This window comes from Oncorhynchus clarkii, chromosome 5 (genome assembly GCF_045791955.1).
Source record: "Oncorhynchus clarkii lewisi isolate Uvic-CL-2024 chromosome 5, UVic_Ocla_1.0, whole genome shotgun sequence".
Classification (NCBI taxonomy): domain Eukaryota; kingdom Metazoa; phylum Chordata; class Actinopteri; order Salmoniformes; family Salmonidae; genus Oncorhynchus; species Oncorhynchus clarkii.
The window spans coordinates 1,467,609-1,486,028 of NC_092151.1; the positions used below are offsets into that span (position 1 = coordinate 1,467,609).

General features: G+C 44.3%; 1 protein-coding gene across 4 annotated transcripts; it reads left to right on the forward strand.

Annotated features, from left to right (window-relative positions):
• The first annotated feature begins 7,668 nt into the window (after window positions 1–7,668).
• Window positions 7,669–16,662, forward strand: LOC139409814 (cystatin-1). 4 transcript variants are annotated; one of them, XM_071155196.1, is made up of 5 exons: window positions 7,669–8,190; window positions 12,536–12,655; window positions 13,503–13,654; window positions 15,630–15,734; window positions 16,334–16,662. In XM_071155196.1, exons 2-5 carry the CDS (start codon window positions 12,550–12,552, stop codon window positions 16,418–16,420), a joined length of 450 nt encoding a protein of 149 aa, XP_071011297.1. In that variant the 5' UTR covers window positions 7,669–8,190; window positions 12,536–12,549; the 3' UTR covers window positions 16,421–16,662. The 4 variants fall into 4 exon arrangements, with proteins under 4 accessions (XP_071011297.1, XP_071011295.1, XP_071011296.1 ...); XM_071155194.1 differs by having other exon boundaries at window positions 7,670–8,190; window positions 12,518–12,655; XM_071155195.1 differs by lacking the exon at window positions 7,669–8,190 and adding an exon at window positions 11,964–12,437.
• The last annotated feature ends 1,758 nt before the right edge of the window (window positions 16,663–18,420 follow it).

Here is an 18,420-nt window from a genome sequence, read left to right on the forward strand (position 1 = left end):
GGGGTGGGACAAAGGAGGTATCAGGGGTATAAAGAGTGGAACTAGGGGCTCCATTGTAAACTAAAACAATGATAACTAACCTGCACAACAGTACACAAGGCATATTGACATTTGAGAGAGACATACAGCGAGGCATACAGTAATCACAGGTGTTGAATTGGGAGAGCTAGCTAAAACAGTAGGTGAGACAACAACAGCTAATCAGCTAGCACAACAACAGCAGGTAGAATGGCGATTGACTAGGCAGAGGGGGCTCGGATTAACTACACACAGAGCCTGAGTGCGGCTGGGGCCGACAGATAAAACATAAACAAGCAGAATGGATTACCGTGATTAATGGACAGTCCAGCATGCATCAGCTATGTAGCCAAGTGATTAGTGTCCAAGGGGCAGCGGTGGATGGGGCAGGGAAGCTGGACTGGCGAGTGTTATCCAGGTTAGAAAACTAACAATGACTAAATAGCTTGTAGCCAGTTAGCTGGTTAGCTTCTGGAGGTTCTTGAGTGTGTTCTAAAAATTAAAAATAATGGCGGTTCCGTATCAAATTGGGTGAGGCAGGTTACCGGAAGGTATAAACAAATTAAAAATCGAAAAGGGATAGAAAGTAAATATGGGTTCAGTGAGTGTTTGGGACGCGGCGATTCAGACGGTTAGCAGGCCTGTGCTAACAAGCTAACAGTTAGTAGGTGCTAAACCGGTAGCAGTTAGCGGACCGGGCTAAACAAGCTAGCAGTTAGCAGGCCGAATTTGCAAGCAAGGAGATAGCAAGGGCTAGAGAGTTAGCCTTTGGGGGACGTCGCGATGGGGTGAGTCTGTTTATTCCTCTTCATGCGGTGACATCGATGGACCGGTCGTGGGTCCGGATATTGTAGTCCAGGAGCACAAAATGTTCCGTTTGCGGTGGGGATCCGGGGATGATAAATAAAAAAATAAGAAATAGGTCCGTTATGCTCTGGTTAGAGTCGCGTTGTTCTTGGGGGTGGGGGTTCATTATCTTGGTTGTTGGTGCATTTGGGGGGGGGGGGGGTTCTTGGGGGTGGGGGTTCATTATCTTGGTTGTTGGTGCATTTGGGGGGGGGGGGGGGTTCTTGGGGGTGGGGGTTCATTATCTTGGTTGTTGGTGCATTGGGGGGTTCTTGGGGGTGGGGGTTCATTCTCTTGGTTGTTGGTGCATTGGGGGGTTCTTGGGGGTGGGGGTTCATTCTCTTGGTTGTTGGTGCATTGGGGGGTTCTTGGGGGTGGGGGTTCATTCTCTTGGTTGTTGGTGCATTGGGGGGTTCTTGGGGGTGGGGGTTCATTCTCTTGGTTGTTGGTGCATTGGGGGGTTCTTGGGGGTGGGGGTTCATTCTCTTGGTTGTTGGTGCATTGGGGGTTCTTGGGGGTGGGGGTTCATTCTCTTGGTTGTTGGTGCATTGGGGGGGTTCTTGGGGGTGGGGGTTCATTCTCTTGGTTGTTGGTGCATTGGGGGGTTCTTGGGGGTGGGGGTTCATTCTCTTGGTTGTTGGTGCATTGGGGGGTTCTTGGGGGTGGGGGTTCATTCTCTTGGTTGTTGGTGCATTGGGGGGTTCTTGGGGGTGGGGGTTCATTCTCTTGGTTGTTGGTGCATTGGGGGGTTCTTGGGGGTGGGGGTTCATTCTCTTGGTTGTTGGTGCATTGGGGGGTTCTTGGGGGTGGGGGTTCATTCTCTTGGTTGTTGGTGCATTGGGGGGTTCTTGGGGGTGGGGGTTCATTCTCTTGGTTGTTGGTGCATTGGGGGGTTCTTGGGGGTGGGGGTTCATTCTCTTGGTTGTTGGTGCATTGGGGGGGGGTTATTGGGGGTGGGGGTTCATTCTCTTGGTTGTTGGTGCATTGGGGGGGGGGGTTCTTGGGGGTGGGGGTTCATTCTCTTGGTTGTTGTTGCATTGGGGGGTTCTTGGGGGTGGGGGTTCATTCTCTTGGTTGTTGGTGCATTGGGGGGTTCTTGGGGGTGGGGGTTCATTCTCTTGGTTGTTGGTGCATTGGGGGGGGGTTCTTGGGGGAATGTATTTATTTATTTTCTTCCCGGGGGGTGGGGGGGGGGGGCTGTGGGAGGGGTCTTGAATGGTTGAGAGACAGCTATTGGGGAACTGTGGGGGGGATCTTGGAGGGTTCGGGTTCACTAGATTGTAATCATGAAAAAGGAAACTATGACATATTTTAGATCCCTATCATGCACACGCACCCTCAAACATAAGGATGGCTGTATTGTTTGTCCTTCATGTTCTAATACTTTAATGTTACCCCTTCCTTGTGTTTTTAGTAATAAATCATTATAAAGGACTGAATATCAGCTATTGTCTTTTGAATGAAAGGCAAATATCAGCACAATGGAGCTCTCTGATGATCTTTTAAAGTTGATCCTTAGCATGGTGGTGATAGATGATGATGATACGTAGTAAATGGTTTTCCATTGTTGCTAGGGATCTATTTACCGTAGCTAAAAATCTCCTTAATCCCCAGAAACACTTACTACACTTTTTGTAGAAAGACCGATGGCTACACATCACTCAAATGTAAACTTGCATACTTGCTACGTCTCGAACGCTACCCCCAGAGGTATAGCACCACAGTCGTTGTATAGATGGTAAGAGCAGAGCAAGTTTTTGAAAACAGCTTACAGACATTTTCCTAATATTTGAGACTTGTTATTGAGTTTTTACCTGAAATTGTAACATTCTGAAATTGTCGCAATAGCGGAAACCTATCCTCCCCACCAAAACATGTAAAATGTAGATCATACAAATAGGACATGTTTTTCATTTGTAACATTGTGTGGTAATCTCAGAGGTAGCACCAAACAATCCCTTAAAGTACTACTTAAGTAGGTTTTCGGGGGTCTCTGTACTGTAATATACTATTTTATATTTTTGACAACTTACTATTACTCCACTATATTCCTAAAGAAAATAAGGTACTTTTTACTCCATACGTTTCCTCTGACACACAAAAGTACTCGTTAAATTTAGAACGCTTTGCAGGACAGGAAAATGGTCCAGTTCACGCACACATCAAGAGAACATCCTTAGTCAGCCCTACTGCCTCTGATCTGGAGGACTCACTAAACAGAGAACATCCCTGGTCATCCCTACTGCCTCTGATCTGGAGGACTCACTAAACAGAGAACATCCCTGGTCATCCCTACTGCCTCTGATCTGGAGGACTCACTAAACAGAGAACATCCCTGGTCATCCCTACTGCCTCTGATCTGGAGGACTCACTAAACAGAGAACATCCCTGGTCATCCCTACTGCCTCTGATCTGGAGGACTCACTAAACAGAGAACATCCCTGGTCATCACTACTGCCTCTGATCTGGAGGACTCACTAAACAGAGAACATCCCTGGTCATCCCTACTGCCTCTGATCTGGAGGACTCACTAAACAGAGAACATCCCTGGTCATCCCTACTGCCTCTGATCTGGAGGACTCACTAAACAGAGAACATCCCTGGTCATCACTACTGCCTCTGATCTGGAGGACTCACTAAACAGAGAACATCCCTGGTCATCCCTACTGCCTCTGATCTGGAGGACTCACTAAACAGAGAACATCCCTGGTCATCCCTACTGCCTCTGATCTGGAGGACTCACTAAACAGAGAACATCCCTGGTCATCCCTACTGCCTCTGATCTGGAGGACTCACTAAACAGAGAACATCCCTGGTCATCCTTACTGCCTCTGATCTGGAGGACTCACTAAACAGAGAACATCCCTGGTCATCACTACTGCCTCTGATCTGGAGGACTCACTAAACAGAGAACATCCCTGGTCATCCCTACTGCCTCTGATCTGGAGGACTCACTAAACAGAGAACATCCCTGGTCATCCCTACTGCCTCTGATCTGGAGGACTCACTAAACAGAGGACATCCCTGGTCATCCCTACTGCCTCTGATCTGGAGGACTCACTAAACAGAGAACATCCCTGGTCATCCCTACTGCCTCTGACCTGATAGACTCACTAAACAGAGAACATCCCTGGTCATCCCTACTGCCTCTGATCTGGAGGACTCACTAAACAGAGGACCTCCCTGGTCATCCCTACTGCCTCTGATCTGGAGGACTCACTAAACAGAGAACATCCCTGGTCATCCCTACTGCCTCTGATCTGGAGGACTCACTAAACAGAGAACATCCCTGGTCATCCCTACTGCCTCTGATCTGGAGGACTCACTAAACAAAGAACATCCCTGGTCATCCCTACTGCCTCTGATCTGGAGGACTCACTAAACAGAGGACCTCCCTGGTCATCCCTACTGCCTCTGATCTGGAGGACTCACTAAACAGAGAACATCCCTGGTCATCCCTACTGCCTCTGATCTGGAGGACTCACTAAACAGAGAACATCCCTGGTCATCCCTACTGCCTCTGATCTGGAGGACTCACTAAACAGAGGACCTCCCTGGTCATCCCTACTGCCTCTGATCTGGAGGACTCACTAAACAGAGAACATCCCTGGTCATCACTACTGCCTCTGATCTGATAGACTCACTAAACAGAGAGCATCCCTGGTCATCCCCTGCCTCTGATCTGGCGCACTCACTAAACACACATGCTTCATTTGTAAATGATGTCTGTGTTGGAGTGTGCCCCTGGCTATCAGTAAATAAAAATGTAATTAAATTTAAAAAGTGTCAATGTAGAAAACTGCCTGTTCAAATTCTGCACCAAATGGAACATGCGGGCATTGATGGTCTGACAGAAAAAAAGAAAGACAATGAAGGATACATGGAAAACCACAATTGAGGTTTTCCTTATAAATACAGATTAATCACACATATAGTTTAACATATACTGTATGTGCAACACAGTCTTACCTCACTTTCCAGCTCCATATTTGGACCAGTTCTGTTGAGATCCTGAAAAAATATGTTCTAGACAACAGCATAAATACATATTTTCCTCCCCAAGCCTCTGCAACTCCTGGAAAAATATACCTGTAAGTGTACTGAGATATATACATGGATCAACCTGACAAGATTACAAACATACATTTGTTTATATCAGTAGCTGCTGCCCCTGCTTGTGTGGTGGTTGTGGAGGCAGCCACTGCTGGTGTGGTGATTGTGGAGGCTGCCCCTGCTGGTGTGGTGGTTGTGGAGGCTGCACCTGCTGGTGTGGTGGTTGTGGAGGCTGCCCCTGCTGGTGTGGTGGTTGTGGAGACTGCCCCTGCTGGTGTGGTGGTTGTGGAGACTGCCCCTGCTGGTGTGGAGGTGGAGGATGCAGATTTTATTTTATGAGGGATCCGAGGAGTTTCCTCTACATGAGGCATCAGGTGATCAGCGCTTATGTCATCATCTAGTTTGCCCCTTGTCCTCTGCACTCATGTTGACTTATACAGTTGAAGTCGTAAGTTTACATACACCTTAGCCAAATACATTTAAACTCAGTTTTTCACAGTTCCTGACATTTGATCCTAGTAAAAATGACCTGTCTTAGGTCAGTTTAGATCACCACTTTATTTTAAGAATGTGAAATGTCAGAGTGATTTCAGCTTTAATTTCTTTCATCACATTCCAATTTGGTCAGAAGTTTACATACACTCAATTAGTATTTGGTAGCATTGCCTTTAAATTGTTTAACTTGGGTCAAACATTTCGGTTAGCCTTCCACAAGCTTCCCACAATAAGTTGGGTGAATTTTGGCCCATTCCTCCTGACAGAGCTGGTGTCAGGTTTGTAGGCCTCCTTGCTCGCACATGCTTATTCAGTTCTGCCCACACATTTTCTATAGGGTTGAGGTCAGGGCTTTGTGATTTGAAAATAAAAGAGAGCCGCACACTCTAAGAGCTCAGATGCAAAAATGTTAAACCAACGTTTCGACAGCCAAGCTGTCTTCATCAGGGTATAATCACAAACACTGCGGGATGACTCGTTTATATAGTATCAAAAGACACAGGTGTCTGTAATCATGGCCAAGAGTGGCCTAATATCATTGGTTAATAATCAAATATTAAAATGTCATACAAAGAACAGCATACAAACAACAAATGGATAGCATACGATCATATATTAATTTGACTACACAAATTTACAAACAATTACAATGGCAAAGTCACAATAATCACAAGAATGGCTTCAGATCAAAGTCTACATTGAGACCGAAGGGCGCAAGGGTCTTTAAATTAAAGATCCAAGCAGCCTCTCGTTTTAACAATAAATTATCAAGGTCACCCCCTCTCCTAGGGAGGGTGACATGTTCGATGCCAATATAACGCAGAGACGAAATCGAGTGGCCTGCCTCCAAGAAGTGGGCCGCAACTGGATAAGTAAAGTTTTTACACCTAATGGTGCTACGATGCTCTGAGATACGTACCCTTAATTCGCGCTTTGTTTTACCTACATCATTTTTACCACAAGGACAAGTTATAAGATAAATAACTGCCTTAGTGGAGCACGTAATAACACCTTTTATTGGGATCGATTTCCCTGTTTGTGGGTGTTTGAATGATCTACATTTATAAGTACCATTGCATTGAGCACAGCCTTTACATTTGTAATTTCCATCCAGTAGGGGTGCAAATAGACGTTGTTCAGGAATATCTTGGGGTGGTTAATCAGAGTTTACCAATTGGTCTCTGAGATTTCTGCCCCTCGAGAATACGACCAAGGGAAAGTCCGAAAACACATTACCGAGACTATCATCGGATTATAGGATGTGCCAATGTTTGAACAATTCCCTTAATTTGTTCAGAGCACTTTGAATAGCGGGTAGTTAGAACGCAAGAATGCGTCTTTTTGCGAGACTGACCTTGAAAAAGGTCATGTCTCGTTTTGTTTTTAATTTTCTCAATGGCAATATTAATCTGATCACTCTTGTAGTCCCTCTCCTTGAACTTTCTTTGCATCTCAGCCATATTTCTGTCGAAATCGGATTGTTTTTTGCAAATTCTTTTGATTGGACAGAATTGGCTGTAGGGCAAACTATTTTTCAAGGGAAGTGGGGGACAACTATCAGCCCTCAACAAACTGTTACGATCAGTAGGCTTCCTGTAAAGATCAGTGTATAGAACATTATCTTCACACAAGATCAGAAGATCAAGAAAACTGATTTGACGTGTATCAGATTACATAGTAAATCTCAGATGCTCAGAACAGGAGTTAAGAAAAGCATCACCCCTTTTGCATCACCCCTCCATGGAACGCCTGGAGCTGTTTGGCATCACCCCTCCATGGAACGCCTGGAGCTGTTTGGCATCACCCCTCCATGGAACGCCTGGAGCTGTTTGGCATCACTCCTCCATGGAACGCCTGGAGCTGTTTGGCATCACCCCTCCATGGAACGCCTGGAGCTGTTTGGCATCACCCCTCCATAGAACGGCTGGAGCTGTTTGGCATCACTCCTCCATGGAACGCCTGGAGCTGTTTGGCATCACCCCTCCATAGAACGCCTGGAGCTGTTTGGCATCACTCCTCCATAGAACAAAAATATCATCAATGTACCGTTTCCAAATAATGATGTGAGGCAAGATTTTTTTTGTTGAGAGGCTTGAAAATAGACTGTTTCTCCATGTAACCCACATACAAATTAGCATAGTTAGGAGCAAAGGGGGATCCCATAGCAGTACATGGCAGTTTTTAAAACCAAAACAGAAGCTGACTTTAAACAGCAGTTCAAATCCAAGAGTAAGGGAAGCAGCTTTGCCACTGCAGTAGATGTAGTGGCAGATTGTGACTCTGAAAAACCTCTAAAAGAACAAACATTCAAAGTCAAGAAACCAGGCGCCTACCCTTCTGATGCTCCCAGTATCTCATGTGTATTTTGCGCTGGTGAGCATTTCCTGGTCGACGGCCAACAGGTGAAGGCACAGCCACACGAAGCCAAGGTTGAGTTTCTGAGATCAAAAGGCCTTTGTTTTGGCTGTTTGATGAGAGGACACTTAAGCAAAGAATGTAAAAGAAGGATGACCTGTCTGAAATGTCAAAGAAAGCACCCCACTATCCTGCACATTGAAGGAAGAGAGAGATTTAGATCTCTGAAGGCAGATACGAGGGGTGTAGCGGTAAAGACGAAAGGAAGTCACTACATTCAAGTCAAAAAAACTCCGTGAAGGATTTCTATCGGAAGGAAATCTCCGGTTCGGACACACGCTGGATATTGTTCTATTTGTAATTGCATTCGGATCGTAAGGACAGCTCGCTTGGAAGGATTTGAACTACTAGAATTCGCCAGCCGTGAGTAACCACTGCGAATGAATGAGCTGCCCTGTTCAATGCGATCATTTGATCATGCTTATTATGGAAGCGCAAATGTGCTTTTAATTGTAATGTTTGATAAACTTGGGAGTGGAATTCAAAACACAGCGCTGTGAAAACAATTAAGAAGTTTGGGAAACACTGAGATCCTACGCACAATGTAGCCTAATCTTATGTCTAATATTTGGCCTAACGTGGAAATGCAATGCATCAACGCAACGAATGCAATCTAAGGATACTGCGTGTTTAAACTTCATTAAAGGGACAACTTATAATGGGATGAAATGTTTAAAACGCATCTAAAATGCCGAACTTGCACATGTTCAATTCAAAATGGGTCAATATGCTGAAATGGAGGACTGTGTTTTAAAGCATTAAAGGAGGTCTAAAGGGGCATTACGTTTTAACAATCAAAAACCATCATTGTAAATTGAGTGAACTAAAAGTGAATGATGGAGGATGAAATCCCAAATAAGACTCCACTGGAGAGGGCAGAGGAGCATCTAAATTCACTCTATGCAGCCCGGAGAGGCAAACTTGGAGTGTGTACACGCAAAATGAATGAAATAAAAGCCCTTCTTGTTGATAGAGGAAACATTGAAACTGTGGATGAGTGTCTTGAAGCATTTCATGCTGTTCTCAATGACTTTAAGAATGCTCATGATTCTGTGCTAGAGCTGGTCACCGAGGAGGAACACGAACAGGAGAGCATTAACTATTATCAACCAAGAATGAGAACTTATGAACATTTCCTGAAAGAGGTGGAAATATGGAAAAAAGCTGAAATCGAGCCACAAACGCTAATTGAACCACACGACAGCATTTCCAATGTGTCAAAAACATCAAATAAAACAAAGTATTCTAAGACTGCTTCCTCAGTGTCCTGCACGCCTAAAAGCTGAGGCAGAACGAGCAGCTCTACTAGCTCTCCAAGCATCATTACAGGACAAGCATGCATTGGAACTGGAGAAAGCTCAACTGAAACAACAGAAAGCTCAACTGGAACAACAGAAAGCTCAACTGAATGTTAGGATGGGAAAAATGGCACTGGAAACGGACATAGCAGCATATAATGCCAAACTGAAGGTTCTGGAGAGTGTTGAGTCAACTTCTCAATCCCATGCTGTGGCAGCCCATTTTCTAAGCCAAGAAGATGGAATGAACTCTTATTTTGAGAACCAGGAACCCGAGGTCTATAAGGAACCGGTTGAGTTTGCTGCATTAGGTGCAGTTCGAAAGACCACACTACAAAGAGTTTTACAACAACCGACCACAAAGCCATCAAAACCTATTCAGAAAACAGTCATGAACCACACCCTTCAGCAGCCAACATCAAGGTCTAGCAATCAACACAGAATCAACACTGCGGGTATCAGCCATAATACCAGCCATGATGACCTCTCTACTGTCATGCAAAGGCAGAATGAAATTGCTGACCTCCTTGTACTACAGCACAAACAGGCCACACTCCCTGTTAGGGAGATACCTATGTTTGACGGTGATCCTCCAAACTTTAGGCCATTTATGCGTGCATTTGAGCATGGTATAGAAGATAAGACAAGCAGTCACCAGGATAGGCTCTATTACCTGGAACAGTACACCTCTGGTCAGCCCAAGGATCTGGTCCGTAGTTGTCTGCATATGGAAGCCAGAAGAGGCTAGTCCTTTACATACACTCAATTAGTATTTGGTAGCATTGCCTTTAAATTGTTTAACTTGGGTCAAACATTTCGGTTAGCCTTCCACAAGCTTCCCACAATAAGTTGGGTGAATTTTGGCCCATTCCTCCTGACAGAGCTGGTGTAACTGAGTCAGGTTTGTAGGCCTCCTTGCTCGCACATGCTTTTTCAGTTCTGCCCACACATTTTCTATAGGATTGAGGTCAGGGCTTTGTGATGGCCACTCCCATACCTTGACTTTGTTGTCCTTAAATTTTGTCACAACTTTGGAAGTATGCTTGGGGTCATTGTCCATTTGGAAGACCCATTTGCGACCAAGCTTTAACTTCCCGACTGATGTCGTGAGATGTTGCTTCAATACGTCCACATCATTTTCCTCCCTCATGATGCCATCTATTTTGTGAAGTGCACCAGACCTTCCTGCAGAAAAACACCCCCACAACATGATGCTGCCACCCCCTTGCTTCACGGTTGGGATGGTGTTCTTCGGCTTGCAAGCCTCCCCCTTTTTCCTCCAAACATAACGATGGTCATTATGGCCAAACAGTTCTATTTTTGTATCATCAGACCAGAGGACATTTCTCCAAAAAGTACAATCGTTGTCCCCATGTGCAGTTGCAAACCGTAGTCTGGCTTTTTATGGTGGTTTTGGAGCAGGGCTTCTTCCTTGCTGAGCCGCCTTTCAGGTTATGTCGATATATTACTAGTTTTACTGTGGATATAGATACTTTTGCACCCGTTTCCTCCAGCATCTTCACAAGGTCCTTTGCTGTTGTTCTGGGATTAATTTGCACTTTTCGCACCAAAGTACGTTGATCTCTAGGAGACAGAACGCGTCTCCTTCCTGAGCGGTATGACAGCTGAGTGTTTATACTTGCGTACTATTGTTTGTACAGATGAACGTGGTACCTTCAGGCATTTGGAAATTTCTCCCATGGATGAACCAGACTTGTGGAGGTCTACAATTTTTCTTGGCTGATTTCTTTTGATTTTCCCATGATGTCAAGCAAAGAGGCACTGAGTTTGAAGGTAGGCCTTGAAATACATCCACAGGTACACCTCCAATTGACTCAAATTATGTAAATTAGCCTATAAGAAGCTTCTAAAGCCATGACACAATTTTCTGGAATTTTACAAGCTGTTTAAAGGCACAGTCAACTTAGTGTATGTAAACTTGTGACCCCCTGGAATTGTGATAAAGTTAATTATTGTAACAGCTGTTGGAAGGAGGTGTGGACCAAAGCACAGCGTGGTACTTGTTCATGATCTTTATTTGACTGAACACTAAAACACAACAACAACTTGAATAAATGAAACCGAAACAGTCCTGTAAGGTGCATAAACACTAAACAGAAAATAACTAACCACAAGACACAGGTGGGAAAAGGCTACCTAAGTATGGTTCTCAATCAGAGACAACGATAGACAGCTGCCTCTGATTGAGAACCACACCCGGCCAAACACACAGAAATAGAAAACATAGATCAGAAAAAAACATGCCCACCCCAAATCACGCCCTGACAGAACCAAAATAGAGACATGAAATAATCTGTCTGTAAACAATTGTTGGAAAAATGACTTGTGTCATGCACAAAGTAGATGTCCTAACTGACTTGCCAAAACTATAGTTTGTTAATAACAAGAAATTTGTTGAAAAAAACAAGTTTTAATGACTCCAACCTAAGTGTATGTAAACTTCCGACTTCAACTGTATATTTGAATTCATTTATTTATTATTATCATTATGTATTATTATTTATAGTTATTTTTCATTCAGAAATTACTTCATATTTCTGAGTTAGTCAGATATTAGTTTAGAAAGATTTGGGATCTAACTAGCTAGCATGCTACCAGCTAGCTATTACTAGCTAGCTGCTTATGAAAGGTAGATAACTGGTTAATTTGACACCCAAAAAATCTTTCAAACTATTTCTCAATGTTTCTCAATTACTGTCGCTGGCTAATGAATTTGATCATGCTTTGTGATACAGCCAGTTTTATGTTGTTTTAGTCCACACATGTTGCCCTGTCTGTCACCTACAGCAGAACATGAAGAACAGCATTGGTGAATGTAGGGTGTGTCAATATTTATTTATATATATTTAGACTCTGCATCGTTGGGAAGGGCTAGTCAGTCAGTCCGTGATGGTAAAGTCTGTTGTATTCGGTGCATGTGACAAATACAATGTGATTTAGGTTCACATAGAAACATCCACACCTTTGAAAACCCCTACACCCACAAAATACACACACCCACAAAATACACACACCCACACAATACACACCCACACAATACCCATCCACCCAATGCCCAGTCATCTATATTAAAGCCCTGCTGACTGGCATAATACCAACCCACCCAATGCCCAGTACTCAGTCATCTATATTAAAGCCCTGCTGACTGAGTACTCAGCTCTTACTGCTGTTACTGCCAGGAAGAGGGTGTGGACTTAACTGGCTGGTTAAACATTCCACTGCCTAAATACAGAACCCTTCCTTTCTCTCATTCAACAGCAAACTGACTCAGACCACAGAGGATAGCTACTGGTAATACAGCTGTCTCTGTGTCTCTCTCCCTCTCTCTCTCTGTCTCTGTCTCTCTCTCTGTCTCTGTTTCGAGCTAACAGCTTCATCTAACTTCCCAGGATACCATAACACCATGGCTCCCCAGTTGTTGCCGTTGTTGTCTCTGGTCTCAACTCTCTACCTGGTGGCCCAGGGACAGGAGCAGCCTCAACCCATAGAGGAGGAACCTATCACAGCGAGTAAGTACTGTGGACTAGCTTATCTTACCTTACTGTTATTTACCTCAGTTAATGCCTGTTCACTAACTGGTCCTACTGCGGACTAGATTCCATTTTAAGATAACTCTGCATCCAATCCAAAGCTGTTGCTTTTTGTTTATGATGAACTCAACTACGTAATGTATTTCAGTGTGTTGTGATCGTGTCTGTTTTGAAGTTGTAACAATGTGTGTTATGAATGATACTATAGGAAATGTAACTACAAACTTGACACTGGAATGATTGTGTACTTTACTAATGAACCCCAAACAGGGAAAGCATGACATGGTTCAATTCCTTCATCCAAACCCAGTTCATTTGATGATTCATTAAAAATGTTGATGTCAACAGAACTAACAAGACATAGTGTGTTTAAAAGTCTGCTTGCTCTGGTGGACGTGAAACATTTAATGGGGCAATCCGGAATTGGTGCCAATTTGGACTTTAAGAAAAATATATACAATCCAAACAATTGGTACATACATTTTTGGCCTCAACTCTTTTTCGAATCCCCAAATGCCATTCTAAGGTGTTTAAAAAAACTGTCTGTTGTCCAGACATTAATGAGTCTCAGAAATATCAGAGCAGTTGATGTCATATGTTGAGTTGGGCAGAAGGCAGAAGTGACTCAATTTGCGGCTGGTTATTTTCCCTTTTTACCGCAATATTGACGCCATCCTGCCCACTCAGCTCTCTGGTTCCTATGAGTCAGAGGAGTTGGACTGTGTTGTTGTTCTGTTTTTACTGACTGCTCCTACTTTAGTACAGGAGTTAGCTTCCTAACCTCACTGCTTGTTCAGCTCCATGTAACTGAGTGTTGTGGTTGTAGAGAACATCCAGCTTCTGGGTGGCTGGTTCAGCAGAGACCCAGAGAGCCTGGAGGTGCAGACCACTGCTAAAGCTGCTGTGGACCACTTTAACACCCAGTCTAATGCCAGGAAATTCTTCAGACTAATCAATGTCATCTCTGCTGAGACTCAGGTGACAGTATTATCCAGGTTTCATCCTAGATGGTCCCCTATTTCCTCTAGGCTACATCCTAGATGGTCCCCTATTTCCTCTAGGCTACATCCTAAATGGTCCCCTATTTCCTCTAGGCTACATCCTAAATGGTCCCCTGTTTCCTCTAGACTACATCCTAAATGGTCCCCTATTTCCTCTAGGCTACATCCTAAATGGTCCCCTATTTCCTCTAGGCTACATCCTAAATGGTCCCCTATTTCCTCTAGGCTACATCATAAATGGTCCCCTATTTCCTCTAGGCTACATCATAAATGGCCCTTATTTCCTCTAGACTACATCCTAAATGGTCCCCTATTACCTCTAGGCTACATCCTAGATGGTCCCCTATTTCCTCTAGGTTACATCCTAGATGGTCCCCTATTACCTCTAGGCTACATCATAAATGGTCCCCTATTTCCTCTAGGCTACATCCTAAATGGTCCCCTATTTCCTCTAGGCTACATCCTAAATGATCCCCTATTTCCTCTAGGCTACATCCTAAATGGTCCCCTATTTCCTCTAGGCTACATCCTAGATGGTCCCCTATTTCCTCTAGGCTACATCCTAGATGGTCCCCTATTTCCTCTAGGCTACATCCTAGATGGTCCCCTATTACCTCTAGGCTACATCCTAAATGGTCCCCTGTTTCCTCTAGACTACATCCTAAATGGTCCCCTATTTCCTCTAGGCTACATCCTAAATGGTCCCTTAGTTCCTCTAGGCTACATCCTAGATGGTCCCCTATTTCCTCTGTTACATCCTAAATGGTCCCCTATTTCCTCTAGGCTACATCCTAAATGGTCCCCTGTTTCCTCTAGGCTACATCCTAAATGGTCCCTTATTTCCTCTAGGCTACATCCTAAATGGTCCCCTGTTTCCTCTAGGCTACATCCTAAATGGTCCCCTGTTTCCTCTAGGCTACATCCTAAATGGTCCCTTATTTCCTCTAGGCTACATCCTAAATGGTCCCCTATTTCCTCTGTTACATCCTAAATGGTCCCCTATTTCCTCTAGGCTACATCCTAAATGGTCCCTATTACCTCTAGGCTACATCATAAATGGTCCCCTATTTCCTCTAGGCTACACCCTAAATGGCCCCTATTACCTCTAGGCTACATCCTAAATGGTCCCCTATTTCCTCTAGGCTACATCCTAAATGGTCCCCTATTTCCTCTAGGCTACATCCTAAATGGTCCCCTATTACCTCTAGACTACATCCTAAATGGCCCCTATTTCCTCTAGCCTACATCCTAAATGGTCCCCTATTACCTCTAGGCTACATCCTAGATGGTCCCCTATTACCTCTAGGCTACATCCTAGATGGTCCCCTATTTCCTCTAGGCTACATCCTAAATGGTCCCCTGTTTCCTCTAGGCTACATCCTAAATGGTCCCCTGTTTCCTCTAGGCTACATCCTAAATGGTCCCCTATTTCCTCTAGACTACATCCTAAATGGTCCCCTATTTCCTCTAGACTACATCCTAAATGGTCCCCTATTTCCTCTAGGCTACATCCTAAATGGTCCCCTATTTCCTCTAGACTACGTCCTAAATGGTCCCCTATTTCCTCTAGACTACATCCTAAATGGCCCTTATTTCCTCTAGACTACGTCCTAAATGGTCCCCTATTTCCTCTAGACTACATCCTAAATGGCCCTTATTTCCTCTAGGCAACATCATAAATGGTCCCCTATTTCCTCTAGGCTACATCCTAAATGCCCTCCTATTAACCCTAGAGTGCACTACCTTTTTCATTTGGGACACTGTCCTATACTTCTAACTACCTCCCTTTAAGTGGTAAAGTCATTTACACAACTTCTGCTATTCATGTATAACATGAATTGTATATAATTGCACAAACATCTCTTATTATTAATTTATTCAACTAAAAAGCTGATGTCAACAGGTGGTATGGTTGTTTCTTACTAAGGCTCTCCTTTATATGACCCAAACAGGTGACTAACATGATCAACTATAGGATCGAGGTGATCATCGGGAAGACCAAGTGCCTCAAGACAGAGCACAACTCAGATGTGGAGTCCTGTGTTCTGGGGAAAAAGGTTACTTTTTCTGATGCTCATGGATATACAGAGCAAAGATGATATGGATATACTGTACGGGACTTAGAAACTGGATGTATGTCCCACATGGCACCATATTCCCTATACAGTGCACTACTATTGACCAGAGTAGTGCACTACTATTGACCAGAGTAGTGCACTACTTTTCACCAGAGTAGTGCACTACTTTTCACCAGAGTAGTGCACTACTTTTCACCAGAGTAGTGCACTACTAAGGGAATAGGGTGCCACATGGTGTTACATAAGTGTAATTATGATATAAGTGCTTCTGCATTGGAAAGCTACAGATTTAGCAGTTCTTTCCTTTTAATGGAGAGATTTAAGCACTTAATGCAGATACTGAGCTGGGCATTAGAGCCTTTTACTTACGTAAGTAAAACAAAATTACAATTTTATAGCATGCAGTACATACCTGGTGGTACCAGAACGGTTTGTGTTATCATTCCACTCCATGTCATGTCCCAGACAGGTCTGGTACTCAGGCTATACATACAGTACACCATGTAATATTGACCTCATAGATCACAGTGTCTATACAGTTTATTGACATTAATGTGACGTAATCGTTTGTTTTACAGCGCCTGACATGTACATTTGAGGTGTGGTTTAACCCTCGCAATGAAAAGTACGAGATCACCAACTCCTCTTGCCAGAAGCAAATCTGACTCCAGATCAGTTTCAACCAACAACTACATGATCTGTCCTCTTCCTCCTGTAATAAGTAACACTGACTCTAGACCAGTCATCACGGTCTACTGACTACCTGAACATGACAATGACTATCTACAGAGTTACGCTACAACGGAATGCTTCATCATTGAATGACTTGACTTTTCAAAACTGCTTAGATTTCTTTTAGGATTTGATGTGATTTTGTTTCTAATAAAATTGTTTTCAACTGACATTATTTAAGGACCTATTTTTTGTGGTTTTTAATCATATGATTTTGGGGGAATGTTATCAGTGGATGACCAGATTCATTTTACTCTTGGACAGAAATGACAGAGTTCCCTACAGGGACAGAGATGACATAGTTCCCTACAGGGACAGAGATGACATAGTTCCCTACAGGGACAGAGATGACATAGTTCCCTACAGGGACAGAGATGACATAGTTCCCTACAGGGACAGAGATGACATAGTTCCCTCCTGGGACAGAGATGACATAGTTCCCTCCTGGGACAGAGATGACATAGTTCCCTACAGGGACAGAGATGACAGAGTTCCCTACAGGGACAGAGATGACAGAGTTCCCTACAGGGACAGAGATGACAGAGTTCCCTACTGGGACAGAGATGACAGAGTTCCCTACTGGGACAGAGATGACAGAGTTCCCTACAAGACCAGAGATGACAGAGTTCCCTACAGGGACAGAGATGACAGAGTTCCCTACTGGGACAGAGAAGACAGAGTTCCCTACTGGGACAGAGATGACAGAGTTCCCTACTGGGACAGAGATGACAGAGTTCCCTACTGGGACAGAGATGACAGAGTTCCCTACTGGGACAGAGATGACAGAGTTCCCTACTGGGACAGAGATGACAGAGTTCCCTACTGGGACAGAGATGACATAGTTCCCTACTGGGACAGAGATGACATAGTTCCCTACTGGGACAGAGATGACATGGTTCCCTCCTGGGACAGAGATGAAGTAGTTCCCTCCTGGGACAGAGATGACGTAGTTCCTTACTGGGACAGAGATGACGTAGTTCCCTCCTGGGACAGAGATGACGTAGTTCCCTCCTGGGACAGAGATGACGTAGTTCCCTCCTGGGACAGAGATGACGTAGTTCCCTCCTGGGACAGAGATGACATAGTTCCCTCCTGGGACAGAGATGACATAGTTCCCTCCTGGGACAGAGATGACATAGTTCCCTCCTGGGACAGAGATGACAGTGTTCCCTACTTGGACAGAGATGACAGTGTTCCCTACTTGGACAGAGATGACATAGTTCCCTACTTGGACAGAGATGACAGAGTTCCAAACAGGACCAGAGATGACATAGCTCCTTACTGGGACAGAGATGACATAGCTCCTTACTGGGACAGAGATGACATAGTTCCTTACTGGGACAGAGATGACATAGTTCCCTACTGGGATAGAGATAACATAGTTCCCTACTTGGACAGAGATGACAGAGTTCCAAACGGGACCAGAGATGACACTGGGACAGAGATGACATAGCTCCTTACTGGGACAGAGATGACATAGTTCCTTACTGGGACAGAGATGACATAGTTCCCTCCTGGGACAGAGATGACATAGTTCCCTCCTGGGACAGAGATGACATTGTTCCCTACTGGGACAGAGATGACAGAGTTCCCTCCTGGGATAGAGATTGCATAGTTCCCCACTGTGACAGAGATTACATAGTTCCCTACTGGGACAGATATGACATAGTTCCCTACTGGGACAGAGATGACATAGTTCCCTACTGGGACAGAGATGACATAGTTTCCTATTGGGATAGAGATTACATAGTTCCCTACTGGGACAGAGATGACATAGTTCCCTACTGGGACAGAGATGACATAGTTCCCTCCTGGGACAGAGATGACATAGTTCCCTCCTGGGACAGAGATGACATAGTTCCCTCCTGGGACAGAGATGATATAGTTCCCTCCTGGGACAGAGATGACACTGGGACAGAGATGACATAGTTCC

Bases quoted from the DNA above. Each gene is read 5' to 3' on its own strand.
- LOC139409814 (XM_071155196.1), top strand. From the start codon at position 12,550: ATGGCTCCCCAGTTGTTGCCGTTGTTGTCTCTGGTCTCAACTCTCTAC. The intron at 12,656-13,502 runs GTAAGTACTGTG...TTGTGGTTGTAG, and splicing joins GGAGGAACCTATCACAGCGA to AGAACATCCAGCTTCTGGGT. The intron at 13,655-15,629 runs GTGACAGTATTA...TGACCCAAACAG, and splicing joins TCATCTCTGCTGAGACTCAG to GTGACTAACATGATCAACTA.